At 39.8% G+C, this 24,747-nt stretch overlaps 2 protein-coding genes across 3 annotated transcripts in view; one reads left to right on the top strand and one right to left on the bottom strand.

Moving 5' to 3' along the window:
- The window catches only part of dock4 (dedicator of cytokinesis 4), a 118,699-nt gene extending 112,840 nt beyond the window's left edge, over positions 1–5,859 (bottom strand). Inside the window, exon 1 of the mRNA XM_017690341.2 lies at positions 5,686–5,859. Coding sequence (XP_017545830.1) covers positions 5,686–5,722 — 37 coding nt within the window. The 5' untranslated portion in view covers positions 5,723–5,859. The remainder of the gene's footprint in view (positions 1–5,685) is intronic.
- A 123-nt stretch (positions 5,860–5,982) lies between these two features.
- znf277 (zinc finger protein 277) lies at positions 5,983–24,474 on the top strand. Of its 2 annotated transcripts, none has more exons than XM_017689758.2 (12): positions 5,983–6,061; positions 14,589–14,799; positions 15,188–15,276; positions 16,301–16,383; positions 17,284–17,375; positions 17,553–17,663; positions 18,431–18,563; positions 18,781–18,848; positions 19,654–19,750; positions 20,037–20,079; positions 20,171–20,345; positions 22,840–24,474. In XM_017689758.2, the coding sequence occupies exons 1-12, from the start codon at positions 6,028–6,030 to the stop codon at positions 23,024–23,026; spliced, it is 1,323 nt and encodes a 440-aa protein (XP_017545247.1). In that variant the 5' UTR covers positions 5,983–6,027; the 3' UTR covers positions 23,027–24,474. The 2 variants fall into 2 exon arrangements, with proteins under 2 accessions (XP_017545247.1, XP_017545242.1); XM_017689753.2 differs by having other exon boundaries at positions 19,651–19,750.
- Positions 24,475–24,747: the final 273 nt, after the last annotated feature.

The raw sequence follows: 24,747 nt of genomic DNA, 5'->3' as shown, positions 1-24,747 counted from the left end.
ATTATCAGCACAACAATAATGCTAATTTCTATTGTGCTTTTCTATGTTGTCTTAGCATCAAGCTAACAATGCCACACATTAAATTTTCAAACATATACACTGCTCATCACAGATAAGACCACATTTGAAGCATGTAAGCCATTCAATTATCATACTCTTTATTTATTTATTTTTGTTATGTTTATACTGAATCACCCAGTGCATACTTTAACACAAAGCAGAACGCTGAATATTAATGCTTGAGTGGTTTAGCCCGCCGTCTTTCGGCCCGTTTAGCCCGCCGTCTTTCGGCCCCTTTAGCCCGCCTTCTTTCGGCCCCTTTAGCCCGCCGTCTTTCGGCCCCTTTAGCCCGCCGTCTTTCGGCCCCTTTAGCCCGCCGTCTTTCCGCCTGTTTAGCTGCTGTCTTTCAGCCCGTTTAGCCCGCCGTCTTTCGGCCCCTTTAGAACCGCCGTCTTTCGGCCCCTTTAGCCCGCCGTCTTTCCGCCTGTTTAGCTGCTGTCTTTCAGCCCGTTTAGCCCGCCGTCTTTCGGCCCCTTTAGCCCGCCGTCTTTCGGCCCCTTTAGCCCGCCGTCTTTCGGCCCCTTTAGCCCGCCGTCTTTCGGCCCCTTTAGCCCGCCATCTTTCGGCCCCTTTAGCCTGCCGTCTTTCCGCCTGTTTAACTGCTGTCTTTCAGCCCGTTTAGCCCATCGTCTTTCAGCCCATTTAGCTGCTGTCTTTCAACTCGTTAAGCCCGCCGTCTTTCAGCCTGTTTAGCCCGGTGTCTTTCGGCCCGTTTCGCCCGCCGTCTTTCAACTCGTTTAATCTGCTTTCTTTTAGCCTATTTTGCTGCAGTCTTTCAGCCCGTTTAGCCCGCTGGCTTTCAGCATGTTTAGCTGCTGTCTCTCAGCTTGTTTAGTCTGCCGTCTTTTAGCCCGTTTAGCCCGCTGGCTTTCAGCCTGTTTAGCTGCTGTCTTTTAGCCCGTTTAGTCTGCCGTCTTTTAGCCCGTTTAGCCCGCTGGCTTTCAGCATGTTTAGCTGCTGTCTTTTAGCCCGTTTAGTCTGCCGTCTTTTAGCCCGTTTAGCCCGCTGGCTTTCAGCATGTTTAGCTGCTGTCTTTTAGCCCGTTTAGCCCGCTGTCTTTCAACTCCTTTAGCCCGCTGTCTTTCAACTCCTTTAGCCCGCTGTCTTTCAACTCCTTTAGCCCGCTGTCTTTCAACTTGTTCAGCCTGCTGTCTTTCAGCCTGTTTAATCTGCTGGCTTTCAGCCCATTCAGCCTGCTGTCTTTCAACTCGTTTAGCCCGCTGGCTTTCAACTCCTTTAGCCCGCTGGCTTTCAACTCCTTTAGCCCGCTGGCTTTCAGTCTGTTTAATCTGCTGGCTTTCAGCCCATTCAGCCTGCTGTCTTTCAACTCGTTTAGCCCGCTGGCTTTCAACTCGTTTAGCCCGCTGGCTTTCAACTTGTTTAGCCCACTGGCTTTCAACTCATTTAGCCCGCTGTCTTTCAGCCTGTTTAATCTGCTGTCTTTCAACTCGTTTAGCCCGCTGGCTTTCAGCCTCTTTAATCTGCTGGCTTTCAACTCGTTTAGCCCACTGTCTTTCAGCCTGTTTAATCTGATGGCTTTCAACTCGTTTAGCCCACTGTCTTTCAGCCTGTACAATCTGCTGGCTTTCAGCCCATTTAGCCTGCCATCTTTCAGCCCCTTTAGCCCCTGTCTTTGAACTTGTTTTTCAGCCTGTATAGCCCGCCGGCTTTCAGCCCGTTTAGCCCGCCGGCATTCAGCCCGTTTAGCCTGCCGGCTTTCAGCCCGTTTAACCCGTCGGATTTCAACCCGTTTAGCCCGCCGGATTTCAGCCCGTTTAGCCCGCCGGCTTTCAGCCCGTTTAGCCCGCCGGCTTTCAGCCCGTTTAGCCCGCCGGCTTTCAGCCCATTTGGCCTGCTGTCTTTTAGCCCATTTAGCCTGTTGTCTTTTAGCCCAGTTAGCCTGTTGTCTTTTAGCCCAGTTAGCCTGCTGTTTCATATCACACAAACATAATTCATTCTACTAAAAGATAGATTGGAAGAGGACTGGATCAGATGGATCCTTTTTTCCACTCTGAAATCCAAGGCAGTGTTTGATATTCCATCTATAGTGACAACAAATAACCCCTCTCCTGAATCTATAACAGCTAACTGTGTGTGTAGTATTTACTATTTACTTAAAAAAAGTTATATTCATGTTCATATTTGAACATGTTACATTATATTTTCCATTTTTTTAAAATACTAGATTATTCAGTTACTAATACAATTGATAGTGGCAGCTCTAAATGTTATATTTAGACAGTCTGTGTTATGAGCATACTGAGGTGTCGGTTGACTTCATCTGAGCTAGTCATAACTGCTTTACCAAGCTGTCGTCTCTTTTAGGACATGTGGTCTGACCAGCTGTGAAAAAACTTCAGAACAGTTTTCAGAAAAGAACAAATGTCCGTCATGATATAATACAATCTGCTCTGTTTACAGCAGTGTGTATTAATTGATGACGGTTTTACAGTATACAGCAGATGGCACATCAAACTGAATATGCAACCAAGAGACAGGAGACGCCAAGATTACAGTATGTACGCCTGCGTATGTGAACCAACGTGTGTGTGTACGCGTGTGGGAGCATGAGTGTGTGATAGTGGGTGTGTGAATGTGTGTATGTGTGTTTGTGTGTGTATGCCAAACCCTGCTGGACTCCATCCATATTTCATGAATGATAAAGGTTTCTGTAGCTGTGTGCACCTTTCAGAGATCAGTGGTAATACATAAGCATTCCACTTTAAAGGGAAATTCCATCATTTTTTCAAAATACTCCACAAATTTAAATGGTTAAGATGTAAACAAAGTCACTCAGACCGGTTTAACGTGATGTGTTCCATTCTGGAGAACCTTGGCGTGTAAAATTTTTCACAGAGGTCATGATAGGAACCACTCTTTAATGCCTTTAAAAGCTCCCAGCAGAAAGTTGGTACAAAAATTTGTATGAATAAGCTGCTTAATGCTTAATTGTTTTACGATAAGGTTTTGGCCTAAAATGTATTTTTTGATATGTTCTTGGTGGAGAGGTACATGTATTCTGCATTCCAAGGCAAAATAGTCCATAAAAATTTTTTTTGTTACCACTATTTTACATTACATTATCAACATTACAATACAAAATCGGGTAGGTTCAGAGTTCATAGTTGCACTTTGGACACATACAGTGATCCCTGGGTCCAACCAGCGATGCAATCGCTGTAAAGAATACTGGAAAATTTCTCTGCAATTAAAAACAATGAATTTGTTTATGTCTCAAAGACTGAATTATGGAGAAATTTAGCAAAGCTGGTGGAATTCACCTTTAATGGGCTCTGTAGCATTTATAATTAGCACAACCAGCCACCGCCACTGCTTCTGCTTATCACCAGTACCAATCTTAAGCATCTTCTCTTCTGCTACACACAGCCCTCTGCAGTTTACACAAAGAGACAGAGGCAGTTATTGTTGTTGTTATAGTTGAGTTATTGTCGGTGATTCTCTCTTGCACACTCATATTCTCTTCCTTTCTTTTCCCTTGGAGGGACTTCTGTATCTGGCTGTTTCTCTGGCTTTTGCTTGTGTTCCTCTCTTTCTTAACTGTACATCTCTGTATTCCTCTCATTTAATCCACACATTATGAACTGCATCCTTAAAAAGTCAAAACAAAACTGATTTCCTTTATAAGACATATGAGTTTGAGGAACCTTGTTAAAGTTTAAAGAATGTTCTACATAATTAAATCGTCTTTTTTTTCCCTCCTACAACCTTAAAGATGGTTAAGGTTTCTTTCGTAAAGGAAATGGTTCTATACACAACCATGAACTCTCAAACAACCATTTGCATGATTAAAGGGTTCTTTCCATCGATCTTCAAACTGATAGATAATGTATTGCAGATGGTTCTATTTAGCACCTTTTTTTAAAAGGGCTCCACATAGCACCAAAAAAAGGTTCTTCTGTTGTTTTGATGTCAAGTGTGTTACAATTGAAGAAACCATTTTTGGTGCTATATAGAACCCTTTTAAAAAATGTGCTATATAGAACCATTTATAGAACCAGCACATTCTCCATCAGTCTGAAGAATGCTTTCATGATGCAAAGAATCCTTTAATCATGCAAATGGTTCTTATATGGTTCTACCCGTTCAGTGAGAGGTCCTTTAGAAAGCCATCTTTATTAAGGTTTAATGATTCAAGGAAAAAACCTTCAATACACATAGAACCTTTAGGTTGTGTGAAGATCTTTAAAACTTCTCTTCACACTTACAAATACATTTTCAACAATGGTTCTGTAGGGAGCCAAAACTGTTCCTTCTACAGCATCAGCATAAGAACCTTTTGTAGCAAGAGTGTAGTTCTTCATGAAAAGTGATATGAATCTGTTTTGGTGATCAGGAACACAAAAAAAAAATCAGGACACTGATTCATTTTGAACAGATGGATCTCCAAAGATTCACGCTGCCTGACCTGAAATAGGTCAACGAAGGCATGCTCCTCTAAATCTGCAGCTCAGTAAAGCTTCTGGGAAGCCTTCGAACTGTGTGCTAACTCAGAATTCTGAGTCCTCTGACTTCTCAACTGACTTCAAACCCAACGAGATGCCCACGTCCACTCGTTTGCCCACGGGAAATGGCCGACCAGATTTTGATGGATTGCTCATCTGCCCTACTGCTTCCATCTGACAAGATTCATCCCTCAAAGTGTCAGCTACTGTCACAACAGAATCACCCTGGACATCGAAAACAAAACAAAAACTGTATATGTGCCTTACAGTCTGTCTTTTACAAACACATTTAGGATATTTCATATTTTAATGATCTTTCAGTTAGTGATATGCACATTTGAGCCAAACTTTGCATCAGATTTACTATACAAGAGAAAAAGCTCAGACCTCCAACATCTCGTCAAAATCACATTTCTAAAAGACAGACAAGGCCCCAAACTAGAAAATGATACAGTACTTAACCGTGTCAATGCACAATGTACTGCTGCCTGAAACTGCCACACACACACACACACACACACACACATACATATATATATATATATATATATATATATATATATATATATATATATATATATATATATAATATATATATATATATATATATATAATTTTTTTTCTTATGCATGTTTCAGCATGGCATATCTATGAACTTACATAACACATACAAATAAAAATTGTACTTTTGTTTGTTTAAATACAGAACACATATGTACACACATACATACGAAGGACATACAATTATACAAATAAGAAACATTTATGGGAATTTTACATTTGCAGACATGCAGACAAAAAAAAGGGAAAAGAAAAAGAAAAAAATCCACATTGAGCTCAAAACAAAGATTTCTCTGGATTGCAGCATGTGCCAGTACAGCAGACAGTGCAACAGACCAGTTCCGTTACACATTGCTGGACACACACGAGACGAAAAATAATACTACTGGAGTAGCGTCATTTCAAATGTGCATTAATACTTAATCGGTGATCACTGAACATTCAGCCAAATATGAAGGACTACACATGCTGTACCCCAGACCTCAGTGTGTACAGAGTCCCCATCTTATCATCATCATCATCATCATCACACCTGCAGTAATCCACCTAATTCAATTCCCTGGTCCATTATTTAGAGGCAACAATGAAAACTGAGTCTTACCAACGCCATATTTTTCGTGTTCGGTCGGTATCCACATTTTTTCCCGCAGTCTAGCAAATAAAATGCATGCTATATACCGGGGTAATTATGAATGATACAGTCCATATTGTCGTCCCATTGGCTTTCGCTGTATTGTTCGGAGCGCAGACGCGCAGCATCCCACATACAGCACATTTTCCCAGCCCCGTGTAAAAAACAGGGAGGATTCATGGGAGATGGAGTATATGAATGACAAATAGAATACTATAAAACTACAAGACCCATAAAGCCACAAGAGCGTGTAGGCACGTTGTGATTGGTCAGTGTTCGGTTGAGAACGTCACGTGACTTGGTTACTCGGCGATGGCTGCCCTGAAGGAGAGCGCAGAGTTAGCAGGTAGCGTTAGCCACCTTGCTACATTCTGTATGTTGTTTTACTCCGGTTTTGCCGGTTAGTGGTTTAAGATAAGCAGGTCTTCTGTCGTTTTATTAACGTCTTTTTGCGAAGCTTGTTAAGTTGCGGTGTAAGCGTAGGTTTGCCACCTCAGCTCTGTCAAATCCCTGGACACTCGACTTGATTTTTGACTAAAATAACAGTGGACGTGTAGCTAAGCTCAGGATGCAGTCCAAAGTACGCTATTGTTAAGATGGTTCTGTTTAGAACCCCTTTATGTGCTGTATAGAACCATTTTCAACACGTTATCCATCAATATGAGGAACCATTTAACCATGCAGAGAACCATTTAAGCATGAACCGTTTCTATAAAGAACCATTCCCTGACATGGTCTTGCGTTGAAATACTGCCTAGTGCCTAATAATGTTACGAGCAGTGCACCCTACACTGAGGGTAATCTCGACCAAACCCATTTTTGTGTACTTTAACTTAAAGTAGAATTACACTAATCTTTCAAAAATTCTGTTTCATTCCATTGCTGATATGTAAACAGTCATTCAGAGTGGCTTGGTGTGAAATGGTTCATTGTAGACACTGGTTTCTTTACAGTGGTGGTGATAGGAACCAGGAGTTGCCATATCTACAACACAAATATAGTTGTTTTATTTACTATCCAAAACCACCAGTGAACCTACACGTCTTTTGAGCTTTTATATGTAAAGCTAATGATGGTAACATCACCCTGCATGTGTCCTTCCATCCATCCATCCATCCATCCATCCATCCATTTTCTAAGCCGCTTCTCCGTCAGGGTCGTGGGGGGATGCTGGAGCCTATCCCAGCAGTCTTCGGGCGGAAGGCAGGATACACCCTGGACAGGTCGCCAGTCCATCGCAGTGTCCCTCCACCATTAATGGATATTTAAATGTGTTTTAGAACCAAAGTCTTCTTAAAGTTATCGTAAAGCAATGATATCACGCAGTGCATTCATAAGCATTTCATGTAATACCGTTCTTTGAGGGAACTTTTAGAGGTGAACGTCTGGTTCCTATCACTGCTGCTGTGAACAACTCCATAAGTTTCTCTAGTATTTCAAACTAAACTACTCTGAATTACATTTCTTTACATCTTAATCATTAAATCATGCAGAAGCTTTGTTTCCCTGTAATATGATGCTAACATATGAAACTACTTGGATTCCTGGACATTGTGTTCAGGAATGGAGTTAATTTTTCCTGGAAAGACAACCAAAGACGATTCAGGAAAATCATTGATGGGTGGCAGGCTCTGTGTAGAGAAAGTCTGGAAAAGCATTCCAGCCAGACTGCATGTTGTAATGATGTGAAGTGCTAGGGAAAACTAGGCATGCACAAGGATATTGGTTGGTGTAGTTTAGTGGGTAGTTTGCCTAATTTGACTCCCACCCTGGGCAGGCGCACCACACTATATCACACCAATAAGAGTTTTTGGGTAAGGCTCATAACGCCTTCCCTGTAACATGAGCACAATTTTAATGCACTCTGGATAACAGCCTGCATAAACGTAAATATCAGAATCATATATTAGTATTGACAGATATTTGCTTAACAAAATATCGACACCGTATCTCATGACATATCGCTGTTGTCAGAACAAAACCATGTATCTCCAAAATGGCAATTTTACAGGAAAAGGAAAAACATATTCCTTTTAATATAAGTCAATGAAACCAGATTTTTTTCTTTTAGTCCATTCATCTTGAAATCTATGTCCGATGGAAAGGGTAACAGGTATTTTCAAATTTTGTCAAAAACTGAAAAACGTGAAAAATGGAGATTATGAGGTTTTCTTCCGACAGCAGCGATATGTATTATGTGCCTCACAATATTTAGTTTTCTGATGCTTCATAAATTGGAACAGGAAAAAAACAACACAGTCACATTTAAAAAGTGTAAACACAAATATTTCACACACCACGCTAACTACAATTAACCAGACAAATTATGCTCTCTTTGTCAGTGCTCTTTGTAATGTGATGTACTTTATTACCATAAGGATAAAACAGTGTCATTTGTGTACTTCTGGTGCCGGTCCCAAGCCCGGATAAATGGTGAGGGTTGCGTCAGGAAGGGCATCCGGCATAAAATTTATGCCAAAACTATCATGCGGATCACAAATATGATTGCCATACCGGATTGGTCGAGGCCCGGGTTAACAACGACCGCCTCCGGTGCTGTTGACCAGCAGGGTGCCGGTGGAAATTTGACTACTGTAGGTCGAAGACCATCAAAGAGGAGAGGAGGAAGGTGGGTTAGAAGGCAGTGAGAGGGAAGGAAAGGCAGGAGTGTGGAGGTTAGAGTAGGGACTCTGAACATAGGGACAATGACTGGTAAAGGCAGAGAACTTGCAGACATGATGGAGAGAAGGAAGGTAGATATTCTGTGTGTTCAGGAGACCAGATGGAAAGGAAGCAAGGCCAGGAACATTGGAGGTGGATTCAAACTGTTCTATCATGGTGTAGAGAGGAAGAGAAATGGAGTAGGGATAATCCTAAAGGAACAGCTTGTGAAAAGTGTTCTGGATGTAAAGAGAGTGTCAGACAGGATCATGAGCCTGAAGTTGGAGTTTGATGGTGTGATTTTGAATGTGGTCAGTTCATATGCACCACAGGTTAGTTGTCAGTTAGAGGAGAAAGAGGAATTTTGGAGTAAGATGGATGAAGTGGTAGATGGTGTCCCTAGAGAGAAGAGATTGGTGATTGGTGCAGACTTCAGTGGACATGTTGGTGAAGGATACAGAGGGGATGAAGAGGTGCTGGGTATGTATGGTGTGAAAGACAGAAATGCGGAAGGTCAGATGGTTGTAGATTTTGCAAAGAGAATGGAAATGGCTGTGGTGAACACGTATTTTCAGAAGAGGGAAGAACACAGGGTGACCTACAAGAGTGGAGGGAGGTGCACACAGGTGGTTTATATCCTTAGCAGGAGATGCCACCTAAAGGAGATTGGAGATTGTAAAGTGGTGCCAGGGGAAAGTGTAGCAAGGCAGCATAGGGTGGTTGTAGAATGAGATTAGAAACAAAGAAGAGGAAGAAAGTGAAGACAGAGCCAAAGATTAGATGGTGGAAGCTGAAGGAGGAGGATGGTTGCAGGCAGTTCAGGGAGAAATTGCAACAGGCACTTGGGGGCAGTGAGGAGCTACCTGAGGACTGGGAAACTACAGCTAAGGTGGTGAGAGAAACTGGCAAGAATGTGTTGGCTGTTTTGTGTGGTCAGAGGAAAGAAGACAAGGAAAGTTGGTGGTGGAATGAGGAAGTCCAGGAGAGTATTCAGAAGAAGGCGGCAGCTAAGAAAAAGTGGGATAACCAGAGAGATGAAGGAAGTAGGCAGGAGTACTGTGAGGCTAGTCGCATAGCGAAAAGAATGGTGGCAAAGGTTCAGGCCTATGATGAGCTGTATGAGAGGCTGGACAGTAAAAAAGGAGTAAAGGACTTGTATCGTTTGGCTAAACAGAGAAATAGAGCTGGAAAGGATGTACAGCAGGTTAGGCTGATAAAGGATAGAGAGGGAAATGTACTAGTGAGTGAACAGAGAGTGTTGAGTAGATGGAAAGAACTAATGAATGAGGAAAACGAAAGAGAGAGGAGGACAAGGGGGGAGAGATAGTGGATCAGGAAGTGCAGAGAATTAGTAAGGTGGAAGTGAGGGCAGCTTTAAAAAGGATGAAGAATGGAAAGGCAGTTGGTCCAGATGACATACCTGTGGAGGTATGGAGATGTTTAGGAGAGAAGGCAGTGGATTTTTTTAACCAGGTTGTTTAACAAAATCCTGAAGAATGAGAGGATGCCTGATGAGTGGAGAAGCAGTGTCCTGGTCCCCATTTTTAAGAACAAGGGTGATGTGCAGAGCTGCAGTAACTGCAGAGGTATAAAGTTGATGAGCCACACCATGAAGGTATGGGAAAGAGTTGTTGAAGCAAGGCTAAGGCGAGAGGTCCAGATCAGTGAGCAGCAGTTTGGTTTCATGCCCAGAAAGAGTACCACAGATGCAATTTTTGCATTGAGAGTGTTGGTAGAGAAGTACAGAGAAGGTCAGAAGGAGCTACATTGTGTCTTTGTGGATCTAGAGAAGGCATATGATAGGGTGCCAAGACAGGAACCGTGGTACTGTATAAGGAAGTCAGGTGTAGCTAAAAAGCATGTTATGGTGGTGCAGGACATGTATGAGGATAGTGAGACAGTGGTGAGGTATGCAGTTGGAGTGACAAATGGTTTCAAGGTGAAGGTAGGGTTACATCAGGGATCAGCTTTGAGCCCCTTCTTGTTTGCAATGCTGATGGACAGGTTGACAGATGAGGTCAGGCAGGAGGCTCCATGGACCATGATGTTTGCAGATGACATTGTAATCTGTGGTGAGAGTAGAGAGCAGGTGGAAGAGAATCTGGAGAGGTGGAAGTTTGCACTGGAGATGTGGAGGTTTGCACTGGAGAGGAGAGGAATGAAGGTCAGTAGAGACAAGACGGAATACATGTGTGTGAATGAGAGGGAGGCAGGTGGAAAGGTGAAGATGCAAGGAGTAGAGGGCGTAAATGTGGATGACTTAAAATATCTTGGGTCAACCTTCCAGAGGAATGGACAGTGCAAAAAAGAGGTGAGGAAGAGGGTGCAGGCAGGATGGAGGGGGTGGAGATGGATGTCAGGGCTGATGTGTGACAGAAGGATAGCAGCAAGAGTGAAAGGGAAGGTTTACAAGACAGTAGTGTGTCCTGCTATGATGTATGGTTTGGAGACTGTGGCTCTGTCTAAAAGACAGGAGGCTGAGCTGGAGGTGGCGGAGATGAAGATGCTGAGATTTTCGTTGGGAGTGACAAGGCTGGACAAGATTAGAAATGAGCAGATCAGAGGGACAGTGAAGGTGGAGCAGTTTGGAGATAAAGCCAGAGAGGCCAGGTTGAGATGGTTTGGACATGTGTTGAGGAGGAATAGTGGATATATTGGTCAAAGAATGTTGGAGATGGAGCTGCCGGGTAGAAGGAGAAGAGGTAGACCTCAGAGAAGGTTTATGGATGTAGTGAAGGTGGACATGGAGATGGTTGGTGTGAAAGTAGAGGAGGCAGTGGATAGGGCAAGATGGAGGCAGATGATCCGCTGTGGCGACCCCTAATGGAGCAGCCGAAAGAAGAAGAAGAAGAAGAATAGATGCCAATCCAGTTATATGTAGTCCCAGTGTCCACATTTTGAAATGTTTATGTGTAGGCAGATATGTACATGAACAGTATTGTACATTTGCATCGATGTATCTCTATTGGAAACATCACTGTCTGGTGCTGGTACATTTTTTACATTGGTCAGCTTCAAACTTGTTCCTGCTGAATCGAAACATTTAACATGATTGCGCTCCTTTGTGCCATCAGTACTTTTTGTGCCAATGTATATGAGAGGGAATGTGGAGAGAGTTTGTGTATGAATGAGAGTGAGGGACGGCATGTAGGGCTGAACGATTATCATTTTTACATCGAAATCACAGTTTTTAAGAGTGCACTTAAATAGCAAGAGCTGCAGTTTTAATGACATCATTACTGAACTTTGTCTCGTGTTTTAATGGGGAAATTATCTTAATAACACAAAGCTTGTGATCTGGTAGACTAGCACCCTGGATGTGCTGGTCTTCTCAGTGAAAAAAAGGCCTGGATATTAATTTATAGAACAAAATTGCATTTATATCGCAATATTGGTCAGAAAAATTGCAATTAGATATTTTCCCCAAATCATTTGGGTGTACGTGAACGTGTGGAACGTATGTGGGTGCATGAATTAGAGTGCGGGAGTGTGTGTGGGTTCAGGTTGACACAGTGGTGCAGTCTTTTCAGCCTCTGCCCCTCAGCTATGCTCCAATCACCTCATTGAGAACACTGCACTCGTGCTGCACACTCGTAGTAAGAGCAGTGAAAGCAGCAAGGCTTTATTCACTATGGATGAATCATCTGCTCTGGTCATAGCTTAGGCACAGTTTGAAGTGAGAGAGTACTATAAGGTGCGATTACAGTTGAGCCTGTGACAGGTTCTTAGAGAAGAGGGTGATGTGTTAGTGTGAGTCATGATTGAATCATACGTGAATCATCTACTTGTTTATGACCAGATGATGTCCATGCTGTGCGATACAGTGGTGACCATGTGTCAAATGTGTGATTTGTTCACATGATGCAAATGGGGTATATCAGAATCATATAGGTATTATCACATATTTGCTTAAAAATATGCAGCCAGACAGAAATAAATGTTTTATTTCTCCATAACGCTAATCCAGATAGATCTGTTCCCAGTTTGTGCTGTTTATAAGGGTCTATGTATCTGCACTGGCACATATATACATGAAAAATATCAGATATCTGCATCACCTACAATCCCCATATTACTGCATCCCTAGTTACAAATGTAAAATATATGTTTGTTCAGAGTCAGATCATAGCAGACTGCAGTGCCATGAACAGAGGATCAGGATATGAATGTCTCATCCCTAATAATGAAGCAGTTTTTTCTCTCCCGATTACAATAGCTAATTTCGAAATATTTGGCTCCAGTACCTGTGCTCTGTTAGGGCATATGTGATTCATAGTAACAAAGTAAACATATTAGGAATGTATTGGGCTTAACTGGATAGCCCCCTATAGGTTATTTACATTGATTCAAAATATTAACAAAATATTTCATTAAATTCACAGGTTCTCATCTACAGTGAGTCCAAGTAAAATTCCAAGTTAATGATTCATAATTCAGTTCAATACAATAGGGCTTCAGCATAATGAGTCATACATTTTACGATACAAAAAAAGTAAAAATATTTTAAAAAGTGAAAACAGCATTATATAATATTTTAGTTAAGAAGTAGCATGACTGAGTATGGATAAAAACATATGGTGTGTGTGCTGCTGTGAGTCACCCTGTAAAGCCTGGAATAATGATTTAGAAGTCACAGGTACTGGGATGGATTTGGCAGGAGATCACATTATGCTTCTTTACGCAGCAACATCACATGCACTGGCTCAAAAAAAGGTCCGACTTGATTTTCAGGTCTCAAACGTAAAATCAACATTATACTGATGAAGATATGATGACAAAAGTAAATAATTCATGAACACCCTCAGAAGAAACTTCCTTCACTAAAGTTAGACTGAGTTAGACTGAGTTCTCTTCGAAAACTCTTTCAACACACTCGCAAAAAAAAAAAAAAAAATGCAAGTGTGTTGAATCTTGTGGAGGAGCGAAGCACAGTTGACGTTACAAAATGTTATTCCGCAAAGTTACATATTTCTACCAGAGAGGTCTCCAAACTGTCAAACCCTTCTTAGTGTTGCCTTAATGTTTCTGATGATTTTCAGAGACTGGTTTCTTATCAGCACAGAAAGACTAAACAGAAGCTGTGCTTTATAAATCTGATCCAACGCAGTATCCGAAAGCTAATGTGATATGAGTACAAACACAACCACAATACGGTATAATTCAGTACAGACTGAAACATTGAGTTTACGTGCACTCAGTAATTCATAATCATCATAATTGGATTTCTACAGTTATCCGATTATTCAAATGGTCATGTAAACACCATACTTTGATCTAGAAATCCAATTAAGAAATCCAATAAAGAGTAATCAGATTTCTCAGTGCATGTAAACTTGTACTCAGATTTCTATCGGATTTCTCAGTCTGCGTATGGGTGAGAACAGATGGTGAATGTTGTGAGGTGGCAGCAAAATACTGTTGGAGAGGTGCTGAAACCAAACACGAAATATAGGATTTAAATATTCTTCATCTTCTAAATGATGTGTGTTCATATTTTCTGGTAAAATGGCGCGATGTTTAAGAAAAAAAAGAAAAAAAAAAAACGCAGCATGAAATTTGAGTTTTATGTCTGTCACGTCTACTGAGGGTTTATTGGCTGGTTGCAAAGCTGAAATCTGATTACTGTCTTACTCATGTAAATCCAGAGTTTCCCGTTATCTGATTTTTCAAGAGCATGTAAACGCATTGATCGGATTACTGACCAAATAAGATTTTCTGCAGTTATCGGATTATTAGGTGAATGTAAATGCACTCAGTGTCTTACACGCTAACAAGTATACAGTGGAGATTGATGGACCACTAACACAGAGATGGTCATACACCAAAATTCTGTATATTCTGTCTATTAATTTTTTTATTGTTTTGTTCTAGAAATGTATTAAATTGACTAACTTTATGAGCATGACTAAGACAGCAGTGTTTCCCACAGGTCTGAAACAAACTTACGGGTGCATCATGAGTGTGGTGAGGGAAATAAGGCATTAAATTAGTAAACGTTAAATCTTGCAAGCTTTTTGTTTTTAGTTGTGAAGCATCTCGTGGGTTTTGTATTTCTACCAACTTCACTCCAGTTGGACCTTTTTGTACTTTTCCATAGTGGAAAACACCTGCTTATACTTTTAGGGCCTTTAATATTAGCAGTTTCAAGCACTCCCATTGCAGTGTTACTGGTTTAAATCTTCTAAACTCTCTTTGTCTCTTTCTCCCTCTAGGTGGGCAGGATTGTATTTTGGAGCCATTGTGCTTTCCTGAGCAGCTGAGTGATAGCGTTAGCCTAGCCTCCTCTGATGATTGCTGTCTGGTGAGCTGTGTGTTTTGCTCACACTTGGCTCCTCTCTCTGATAAGGACCAGCTCCTCAAGCACCTGGTGCTGGACCACAAACTGGTCATCGCTGACATCAAACTCATCGCTGATTTCCCAAAGTACGATCATATTCAGGCTGTGTGATCAGAAATCTCTACCAACCTTTGATAGCCATCCAAGTAGATTTATATTCTATTGTACTTGTATTGTCTTTGAATTATACCCCATTTATGATATTTCATAGTTTCTATATTAATAATCATGTCTGCTTGCTTTGTCTGTTTAGTGTCTTACCTGGAAAATTTGTGTATATTATCCAGACAAATGCCTCATCTGTGTAGCATGCCTGATGAAATAAAAATGAATGGTGTGATCTTCATAAAATCATGGTGATATTGCAGTTTTGGGAAATGCTTTTGGGAAAGAGGGCCCTTTTAAATGTGGCCTCATGGTATCAGTGCTGTTTGATTTAAAGCTGTAATTAAAAGTGAGGCTGTTCTGTTGCAGGTACATGCTTTATTGGAAAAAAAGGTTTACAGAGCAACCCATCACAGACTTCTGCAGTGTCATCAAGACCAACTCTGAGGGACCCGCTGGTAAGACAGATTTTATTCATTTCTTTTTTTGCTCTGACAGGATGGACATTTTAGGATTAGTTTAAAAAGTAGGTTGAATGGGCTAAATCATTTCGTTGCTGTGTAAGGGTGTAAAAATCAATTAATTAAAGAATCAAATAAAATTGATTACAGTACTCAGTCAAACATGCATGCATTTTTTGGCCAAGTCATAATAATGTAATAATGCAAACCCTCTTAAAGTTTCATGTATTTTTGGTCCTGTTCAGATTATCAAGCTGAAATGACACAAATCAGATTTGACTTGGGCCTGTGTGAACAAGTCTGATCACAAGACACAATGCAAGTCTGATCTTTGCTAATCAGATCCCAGACAATTTTATGCGGTCTTAAATGAGATACATATCCAATTCATGGCCCTGCGACTGTGATGAGAATGATCAGATAGGAATTCATGTGTTATTTTGCACTCCGTATACACCATCATTCATTGTTAACTTGGCAGCAGTGGTTAACCCAGTAAAGGCTGTAAAAGTACTGCGTCTGACCTTTTCTCACCTCCGACTTACTCTGATAATGAACAGCTGAGTGCTGTTCAGAGCACATTATCTTTGGAACAGAGGCCTATTCTGCTAGCTAGTTTGCTGTTGCATGAAGCATGTTATTGCATGAAGCATGTGTTTCATTTACGTGATGTTATTGAGTTGGATGTGTGGATGCGGGTCATTTCTGGACAGTTTAAAATGATACGACTCACCAATACAAATGTGAAGTTAGAAAGATCAAATCTAAGCAGAAATTTGGTATTGAGCAAAGAGGCTTGTGACATGAATATAGATTTTATTATCTATATTCAATTATGCGTATATAGTTCATTAGTTGATTGGTTCAGTCATTAGTTCATTTTTGTATTCAAACAAAAAACATCTAATTGTTTCCTAAAGAATTGAAATCGCATTGTTGTTATTATTATTGCTATCATATCAGACCTACAGACAAGCTGCTTGCATGCCAGGCTCATTATTTGCTACTGGTTTTATTGTAGAGCTGCAGGAGAACTACTTCCTCCTGTGTGACGTTCTGCCTGAGGACCGCATCCTTCGAGAACAGCTACAGCAGAAACGACTGGTGCGTATTCACTCAGCCTCAGTACACAGACTTAAACACCCACCCGGCCCAGTGTAAGAGCCTCTGACCCTGTTATGCTGATCTGAGATCTGTTGTATGCAGCATTTGGGTTTGAGGTTCAAACCCATGGTGACTGTGACACAAGTGGAAATCTCACTGGGCTCCTGCCAGAGTAATGTGCTAATGTGTATGCCTCTGTGTATGGATTTTTTTTTTTATATTAATGTTTAGACAACATAGAAATTAAACATTTATTACCGTGCATCAACAAGTGGAAGACGATAGCAGTTCTTGGGAAAAATTATGATAATATATTAAATAAGCCAACAATATTGGTGTGATATGTGGCTGGTTGGGTGAATATTATTTGTCTGGTAAGTCTTATGAAAGCAATTAATAAAGAGCACACGGAGAAGCCTGAGCTCCAGCTCAGATTGTTTCTGTAGGATATAATGAGTCAACATCATCATCTCGCACACATCTCTGGGAAAATCTACGATAGTGGTTGCTAAGCAACCTGTATTCCCATCACCTCCGCAGCCTGTACTGCAGCGCAGCGACCAGCTGTTGAACAGTGCTACTGTGACCTTCCTTAAGCGTTCGCAACGATACACTAATAAAATTTCAGTCGCCAATCATATAAATTTACTCTGACCTGTATGTTAATGAAGACTGTATCAGTAATTGTTGTTTATGATGATCTAGTTTTGTGTATAAACAACACCAGCTTTTGAGGAATTATTCATCTTAATAATTTCCACTGCTGTTTGGGCATATTACCTGTTCACATTTCATTTAAAAATAACAATTATTTATTTCTAAATGGATCTTATTTCAGCAGATATTTTGTGGATTCACAGTGTGTTAGTACTGATAAATTGTCTGATGTGTGTTAAACAGGAGGAGGTTCTTGAACAGCAGCAGAAGGAAAGAAATGACACTAGTTTCCAACGTACCTGCATGTTCTGTAATGAGGACTTTACCGGAAACAGGTGAGAACTGCTGTCAGATGCCTCATGCTGACTGGCCACCTGATAAAGATTTCTTTTTTCCTTTCAAAGAACTACATGGATCCTCAGTACAAATTTATATGCAGTCTTGTTCTGTATAATATGAACACGTATGATGCCTAACTAGAGCTGCATTTGTGCTTTACTCTCCTGCTGCAGGTCAGTGCTGCTCAACCACATGGCCAGAGAGCACTCTTTCAGCATCGGCCTGCCTGACAACATTGTCTACTGCACAGAGTTCCTCGATGCGCTGGAGAGGAAGCTGGACAAGTAAGCCTTCAGCTGCTGAACACACAACTGCAGATTACTGCAGAGATACAGTAGATCTTATTAGATTTTCTTGCGCTTTTCAGTGGAAATAAAAGGAAACATTGAGAACAGCACCCTCTCCTGGTGGATGGATTCTGTCATGGAAAGCTGGGTCTGCAATATTGATTTAATGAGGAATTACATAGAAATTCTGCAGAATTTAGATGTTAACATGTTTAAAAAGTCATTTAGAGTGGTTTGATGTGAAACTTACTGAGTCAGAATTGTTCCCAGTGGTGGTGATAGGAACCAGACATCTGAAGAGATTAATGCTTCTAAAAGCTACATTACAGAAAGCTACTACAGGGAGTGGTTATGAATACACTACCTCATGACACTGTGTTCATAAGGATGATAGTTTTGAGAAGGTTTTGCCTTAAACTATGTTTTTAAAACACCATCATGATGGAGAGGTACGTGCAGGGCGTTCTAAGGCAAAATAGTACCCAAATAATACCATAATACTTTTTTCTTTTTATTCGGTTACCACTATTTTACCATTGTCAGCATTACATGTATAAACCCAAAGACATATGTGAGTTCACTGGTCACGGTGAATATTAAATAAAATTGCAATATTAGCACTGCAGACATCGCAAACCCCTCATTCCTAAGAACCATTATAAGGAAATATAAGGATCTCAGCAATTGGAATTATGCAGAAATTTTGATGAACTTTAAGGAACTTCATTAGTGTTCACGTTTTATTGCTTTGAATGTTTTGACAGCATGCAGTGTTTCTACTGTGAGAAGATATTTCGAGACAAGACAACCTTGAAAGATCACATGCGGAAAAAGCAACACAGAAGGATAAACGCCAACAACCATGACTATGATCGCTTCTATGTCATCAATTACTTGGTATGTTTTTAGCAGTGTTTAATTCCAACCACTGTTAGGGAAGATTTTTGAAGGACAGTCATTTTACTTACTTTGTACAGAGAAAGGAAAACTAAAGTTTTTTTGACTACATATTTTTGAGCTATAAAAAGTGCATTCAGGCCACAGGTTTGAGTGAGTGAACTAAAAGTTACATTTAGTAGTGTGGGGTTTGTAACATGAGCTGTGATTGGTGCAGGAGCTGGGAAAGACCTGGGAGGAAGTGCTATCTGAGGATGACCGAGAGCTGCTCAAGGATGATGATGAGTAAGAGATGCTATCAAAACTCTTTAGACATGCCATGTAGAAGTTTAAACTATATATGTTAGCTGTTATGTTAATATCTTTTGGTTTTTGTCCAACAGTTTTTTTGTTACTTTACAGTATTAAAATCAATGCTGATATTGAAACTTACTATTGGCTAATACCAACACAAATCTGCAAAATTTCTAAATTAGCTGTATTTAATTGAAGCGCTTAAAATTGGCATCAAATGGTAGTGTTATTATGCTGAAACTACTCAACTCTCTGTGACCCCACAAGAAGAAATACACAAATAACAACATATCCACAGAGTGAGAGTGCTGTTTCAAGATGGATTGGATCTAATTTTTTTCCACTCCCAATATCCGATCCAGTAGTGATCAAATCTCTTGAGATGAGATTTGATCACTCATTTAAAATGCAGCTTTCTGGGTCATTTTCGAATCATTATCATCATTATAATATTATTATTTTTATTATTATTAGTAGCACGAGTAGTAGTATTGTTATTACTATTACTTTTATTTGTTCCTTTATATTACTACTATACCTGTTTTATATTGTTATTTTGTGTAATTGTTCTTAATTTTTAGCTTCTTATAATTTTTTCCTGCATTTATACTGTTGTGATCATAGTGAATTGTATGCCTATATATCTCCTTGGTCTTCCAACCACATGTAAAGCAATTTGAGCTGCATTTATGTATGAAAGGTGCTGTACGAATAATGCATATTATTATTATTATAAGCCTCTATTGTGATATTAAGCCTCAGTGTGTGAAATTTAATTGCTCTGTGGTGTCAGCAGTGATTGGTCAGACTGGCAGGCTCACCCAGTGTGTGCTGTGTGTTTGTTCTGCGAGCAGCAAGAGGAAAATATGGAGAAGATCTGCACACACATGCAGGTCAGAATCCCACTGTGCATCATTATGCATTATAAATATGATTCTGCCTGGAGTCAAATGTCAAACAATACACATAGTGAGCAAAGGTTTCAGATATAATGGATATACATATTTAGATAGGATAAATATGTCCTTTATATCTAATGGAAAATAAGTATGTCTAACAAATATAATTAGATATGTTAAACTTGTCTTTTGGAATTTGGCTGGCCTGGATTTTTCTCTCCATTTAATTATTATTTCATTATGTTGTGTCAGGATGTTTCTGTTTTTTTATTTGTTACAGGAGGCTCACAAGTTTGATCTCCACAAATTAAAAACAGAGCTCAGTAAGTATATTTAAACCACAGCAGCAGTTAAAGTGAGGATAAACAGGAAATTTAGCTCTGATTTATAATGCTGTCATTTCTTCTTGTCCAGATCTAAAGTTTTACCAGCAAGTCAAACTAGTGAACTACATCCGGCGTGAGCTCCATCAGTGCCGTTGCTACGGATGCCAGAAGAAGTTGGAAACCAAAGAGGAAGTTGTTCAGCACATGATGGAGGCAGGTCATGTGATGCAGATTCCAGAGATATCACACTGGGACCAACCACAGTGAGTAAGGAGTTAAACAGCAATATGAAAAATCTTTATTTATACAGCATTTTAGATGCACTGTATATAACCCTTAGAAGTCAATAATAGTCTGGAGTTATTGTCTTTTCACTTTACTGATTAAACATTATTACATAATTAAGCACATGACCCCAATGAACCCAGTACTGCTTCTCAAAAAAAAAAAAAGCTGCTCCTTTCAATCGGCCACCAGGGGAGTTATGTCATGTGCACATAACTTTTTTTTATTCTTCAATTTGAACAAGTAGAATCAGAGCTCATTCAGAGAGCAGGTTGGATTGGTAAGAGCATACTATTGTTTTGTCAGAGTAATGATAAAGCTAGACTGATGTGCCATATCCTTATTTATGTGTTTTCCTGTTCAGAAATGTAGTTTGTGACTCAAACTGAATAGAAATCTCCACTTTTTTCAGCATTGTTAGATCACATTCTTTTCTTACTAAATAAATGCAACAATAGCATTCAGAAATCACGTTATTATTGAAAAAGAGGAAATTAAATGGTATAGGTACTTTATTTTGCATTGACCTAAAAGGGTTAATTACATTGTTAGCTAGATAAGGAATTACATTTACATTTGAATTATATTCATCGTTTTTAGTCAGGTCTGCACTTTTCTAAAGGGACCATGTGTAAATTCTAACTTTACTCTCTTTATATAAAAGTTTAATGTAATGGATAAACAGCTGTTAAAATTTCTAAATATACTGTTCCCTCCCCAGTCCATGTAGTCCACAGCTGTAAAAACAGCCCATTTTGAATGAACTGTTTTTATGATGTCACAAAAACCAACACACTTGCAAATATCCACTTATTCAGCATACAACAGTTTTGCTCTGCCCATTTACACCAAAGTCATAAGGTGCGTTTCAGCCCAGACTGCTTTTGAAAGAAGCATAAAACAGGGCACCCAATAAGAACAGAGCTCATTTACATATATCACTCTTAAAAGCGGTGACAAAAACAGCCAGTTTAATTCTAAAGGAACTATAAAAATGACATTATGACTGTTTTTATATAATCTCACAAAAAAAAGACAAGAACAATGCAGGATATGGGCCCTTTAATCTTAAAAAAATGATCAAAGCATAGCAAAAATATAAAGGATGCCTTTTCTTTCCATAAAATGAGACTGTACATAAACCAATTACAACTTGTCATCAAATTCAAATCATAATAAAATATACACTATATTGCCAGAGGTATTCACTCACCCATACAAATCATTGAATTCAGGTGGTCCAATCACTTCCATGGCTACAGGTGTATAAAACCAAGCACCTAGGCATCCAGACTGTTTCTACAAACATTTGTGAAAGAATGGGTTGGTCTCAGGAGCTCAGTGAAATCCAGTGTAAGTCCAGTTGTGAAATTTCCTTGATACTAAATGTTCCACAGTCAACTGTCAATGGTGACAGTTTCTAACATCACCAAGCGCAATGCAAAGCGTGGAATGCAGTGGTGTAAAGTGCTGCCACTGGACTCTAGAGCAGTGGAGATGTGTTCTCTGGAGTGATTAATCATGCTACTTGTCTGACTGTATTGTGCCAAGTGTAAAGTTTGATGGAGGGAGGATTATGGTATGGATTGTTTTTCAGGAGGTGGGCTCGGCCCCTTAGTTCCAGTGAAAGGAACTCTTTAACGCTTCAGCAGACTTTGGACAATTTCATGCTCCCAACTGTTCCAACGTGACTGCGCACCAGTGCACAAAGCAAGGTCCATAAAGACATGGATGAGTGAGGTTGGTGTGGAAGAACTTGACTGGCCTGCACAGAGTCCTGACCTCAACCTGAAAGAACATCTTTGAGATGAATTAGAGAGCGGAGACTGCGAGCCAGGCCTTCTTGTCCACCATCAGTGTCTGACCTCACAAATGCGCTTCTGGAAGAATGGTCAAAAAGTCCCATAAATGCACCCCTAAACCTTGAGGAAAGCCTTCCCACTGGGCCAACATCATATTAAACCCTATGGATTAAGAATGAGAAGTCACTCAAGTTCGTATGCGTGTGAAGACAGATGAGCAAATACTTTTGGCAATATAGTGTATTTCACTGCTGTCGGAACAGAATCTCCAAAATGGTAACTTTACAGGAGAGGGAAAACATACTTTTCATTTAATGTAAGTCAGTGGAACCAGACTTTTTGTCCAAGTAATTTTGTATGGGTTTTTTTGGTCCATTCAGCATGAGATTTGCACACAATGTAAAGAGCAACAGGTATTTTAAAATGGTCAAAAACTGAAAATCGACAAAGATGGACATACAAGGTTTTGTTCCGACAGCAGATTTTCTTCTACTTGCACAAATGTGGTATGGATTAAGAGTTTCAGCAGAATATCTTGTGTCAGTTATACACAAGTGTGAATAATAAATCAATAAAAAATACAGAATGTGACTTCTGAAGGTTAACAAATGAGTAGGATGAGATGTTTTCTGTTTATTATCTTCATGCTTCACCCTCCCTCTGTGTGCAGGTACTATTTCCCTACATATGAGAACGATGCCCTCCTAACAGCCCTGTCGGACAGTGAGAGTGAGTCTGAAGGAGCTGACCACAGCTCTGATGTCCCAGTGTTTCCTGAGGACATCTCTAACCTGAAAGCCATAAAGCAGAACAGTGTGCTGAACAAGCTCCTCAAGGACCGAGGCAGCTCCAGCTGAAGCCACCGAGCCACGTTCACACAGACTTTTCAGAGTGGAAAGCTGCAGGTCGTTCATTTGCAATGGAAAGTGCTCTTTCTGATGCATATTGGAGCCTGTTGCACAACTGCACTATGATTCATTTATACAGAGCCTCTATTGATGTTGCTGTAAACTGAAAGTAAGGGAGTGTTATTTATGCTAATGTTAGCTGGTATCTTGCTTGCTAAGTGGCACTTTTGGCAAGCAGGTGCAAAAAGCTACATTAACAAAACATCAGACTTGATGACAAAAACTGCTGCACAAGAACTGTTGTGCTTTCTGAAGACCGCCTACGTCCATGTTCCAAAAGGATTTGCTAACTTTTGATGCGATTCAGATTAAAAAAACTCAAAATAATAGAAATTTTTCTGTATTGATTGACATTTAATACAAAATATTATGTTAATTTTTCCTCAATTTTCACCTCCTTCTGAATTACGCATGGCACCATGACTGACCTGCCTGTTTGGATCTCCAAGCTCTCTCAGTATATTTATGATAAAATGTAATCATTGAATTTAATTGGGAGTGTAATTAAAACTTCTCACAGATATTTTAATTATGTTATCAAATTGATCTTACTTTAAATATTATTATTGTTTTGGATGCACAACTTTTGAGAGAAATAGGTAAATATAACTGAAATACACAGCCATCCCTGTAATATATGAATTTCCTTTCTTCAAATTATAGTTGAAGGGGAATTCTACCGATATTTTCTGCATAATTAAATTGTACAAATATAAACAAAGTCAGTCAGAATTGTTCACAGTGGTGATGATAGGAACCAGATGTCTAAAGAATGCCTCTAAAAGCTCCCTTACAGAAAGTTGTTACATGCAATGGTAGTGGATATGCTGCCTTATCCCTAAACATTGAGTGTGTTTACATGCGCACGATCATGTAAACAGTATACTCCAGTTTCTTAGACCGGAGTAAGGCCTAGAAATCCGATTAAGAAATCTGATAAAGAGAGCTGGATTTTATCTTAGGAATCAAATTTCTTAGTGCAAAAAAAAAAAAAAGCCACAGCATGAAGTTTGAGTTGTATGTTACGTTTATGCCACGTCTTTGCCTGACTCATGTAGACCCGGAGTTTCCACATCATCTGATTACTCAAGTGCATGTAAGCGCATTGATTGGATTACTGACAAAATCAGATTTTCTGCAGTTATTAGATTATTAAGTGTATGTAAACACACTCATTGTTTCACATGTCTAAACTTTGTTTTTAAAGGTTTTGGCCTAAACTTATTTTGAAAAGCCATTTATGCTGGAGAGGTGCATATAGAGCATTGTAATGTCAAACAGTCCTCATATAAAACTAATTATTTGTATATACAACTGTGTTACCATAATTGGTATTACATATTAAAAGTCCGATTCACTCATCATTTTGGATAGTAAATAAAATGGCTACATTTGCATTTGCATTGAAAAACGGGTTCTTGCCACCACCATTATAATGAAATCTGAGTTGGTAAGTTTCTCTACAATGAACCAAATCACTCTGGACGAATGTGTTTCCATCTCAGTTGTTGAATTGTGCAGAAATTTTGAAATGCACATGAAATTCCCCTTTAAGCCTGTCAGCCATGTCCATTTGGAGTCATTCACTGATTCCTCTGGTTATTTCTCAGCCTTAGTGGTCTTTGCTGGAGTTCTGTTCTGTGGTGCTTTGCCAAGGGCGATCTGTCGAA

This window comes from Pygocentrus nattereri, chromosome 8 (genome assembly GCF_015220715.1).
Source record: "Pygocentrus nattereri isolate fPygNat1 chromosome 8, fPygNat1.pri, whole genome shotgun sequence".
Classification (NCBI taxonomy): domain Eukaryota; kingdom Metazoa; phylum Chordata; class Actinopteri; order Characiformes; family Serrasalmidae; genus Pygocentrus; species Pygocentrus nattereri.
This window is presented reverse-complemented; position numbering and strand designations above follow the sequence as displayed.

Excerpts from the sequence above, each read along its gene's own strand:
- znf277 (XM_017689753.2), top strand. The coding sequence starts at position 6,028 with ATGGCTGCCCTGAAGGAGAGCGCAGAGTTAGCAG. Across the intron at positions 20,080-20,170 it reads CAAATTAAAAACAGAGCTCA|ATCTAAAGTTTTACCAGCAA; the intron begins GTAAGTATATTT and ends CTTCTTGTCCAG. Across the intron at positions 20,346-22,839 it reads TCACACTGGGACCAACCACA|GTACTATTTCCCTACATATG; the intron begins GTGAGTAAGGAG and ends CTCTGTGTGCAG.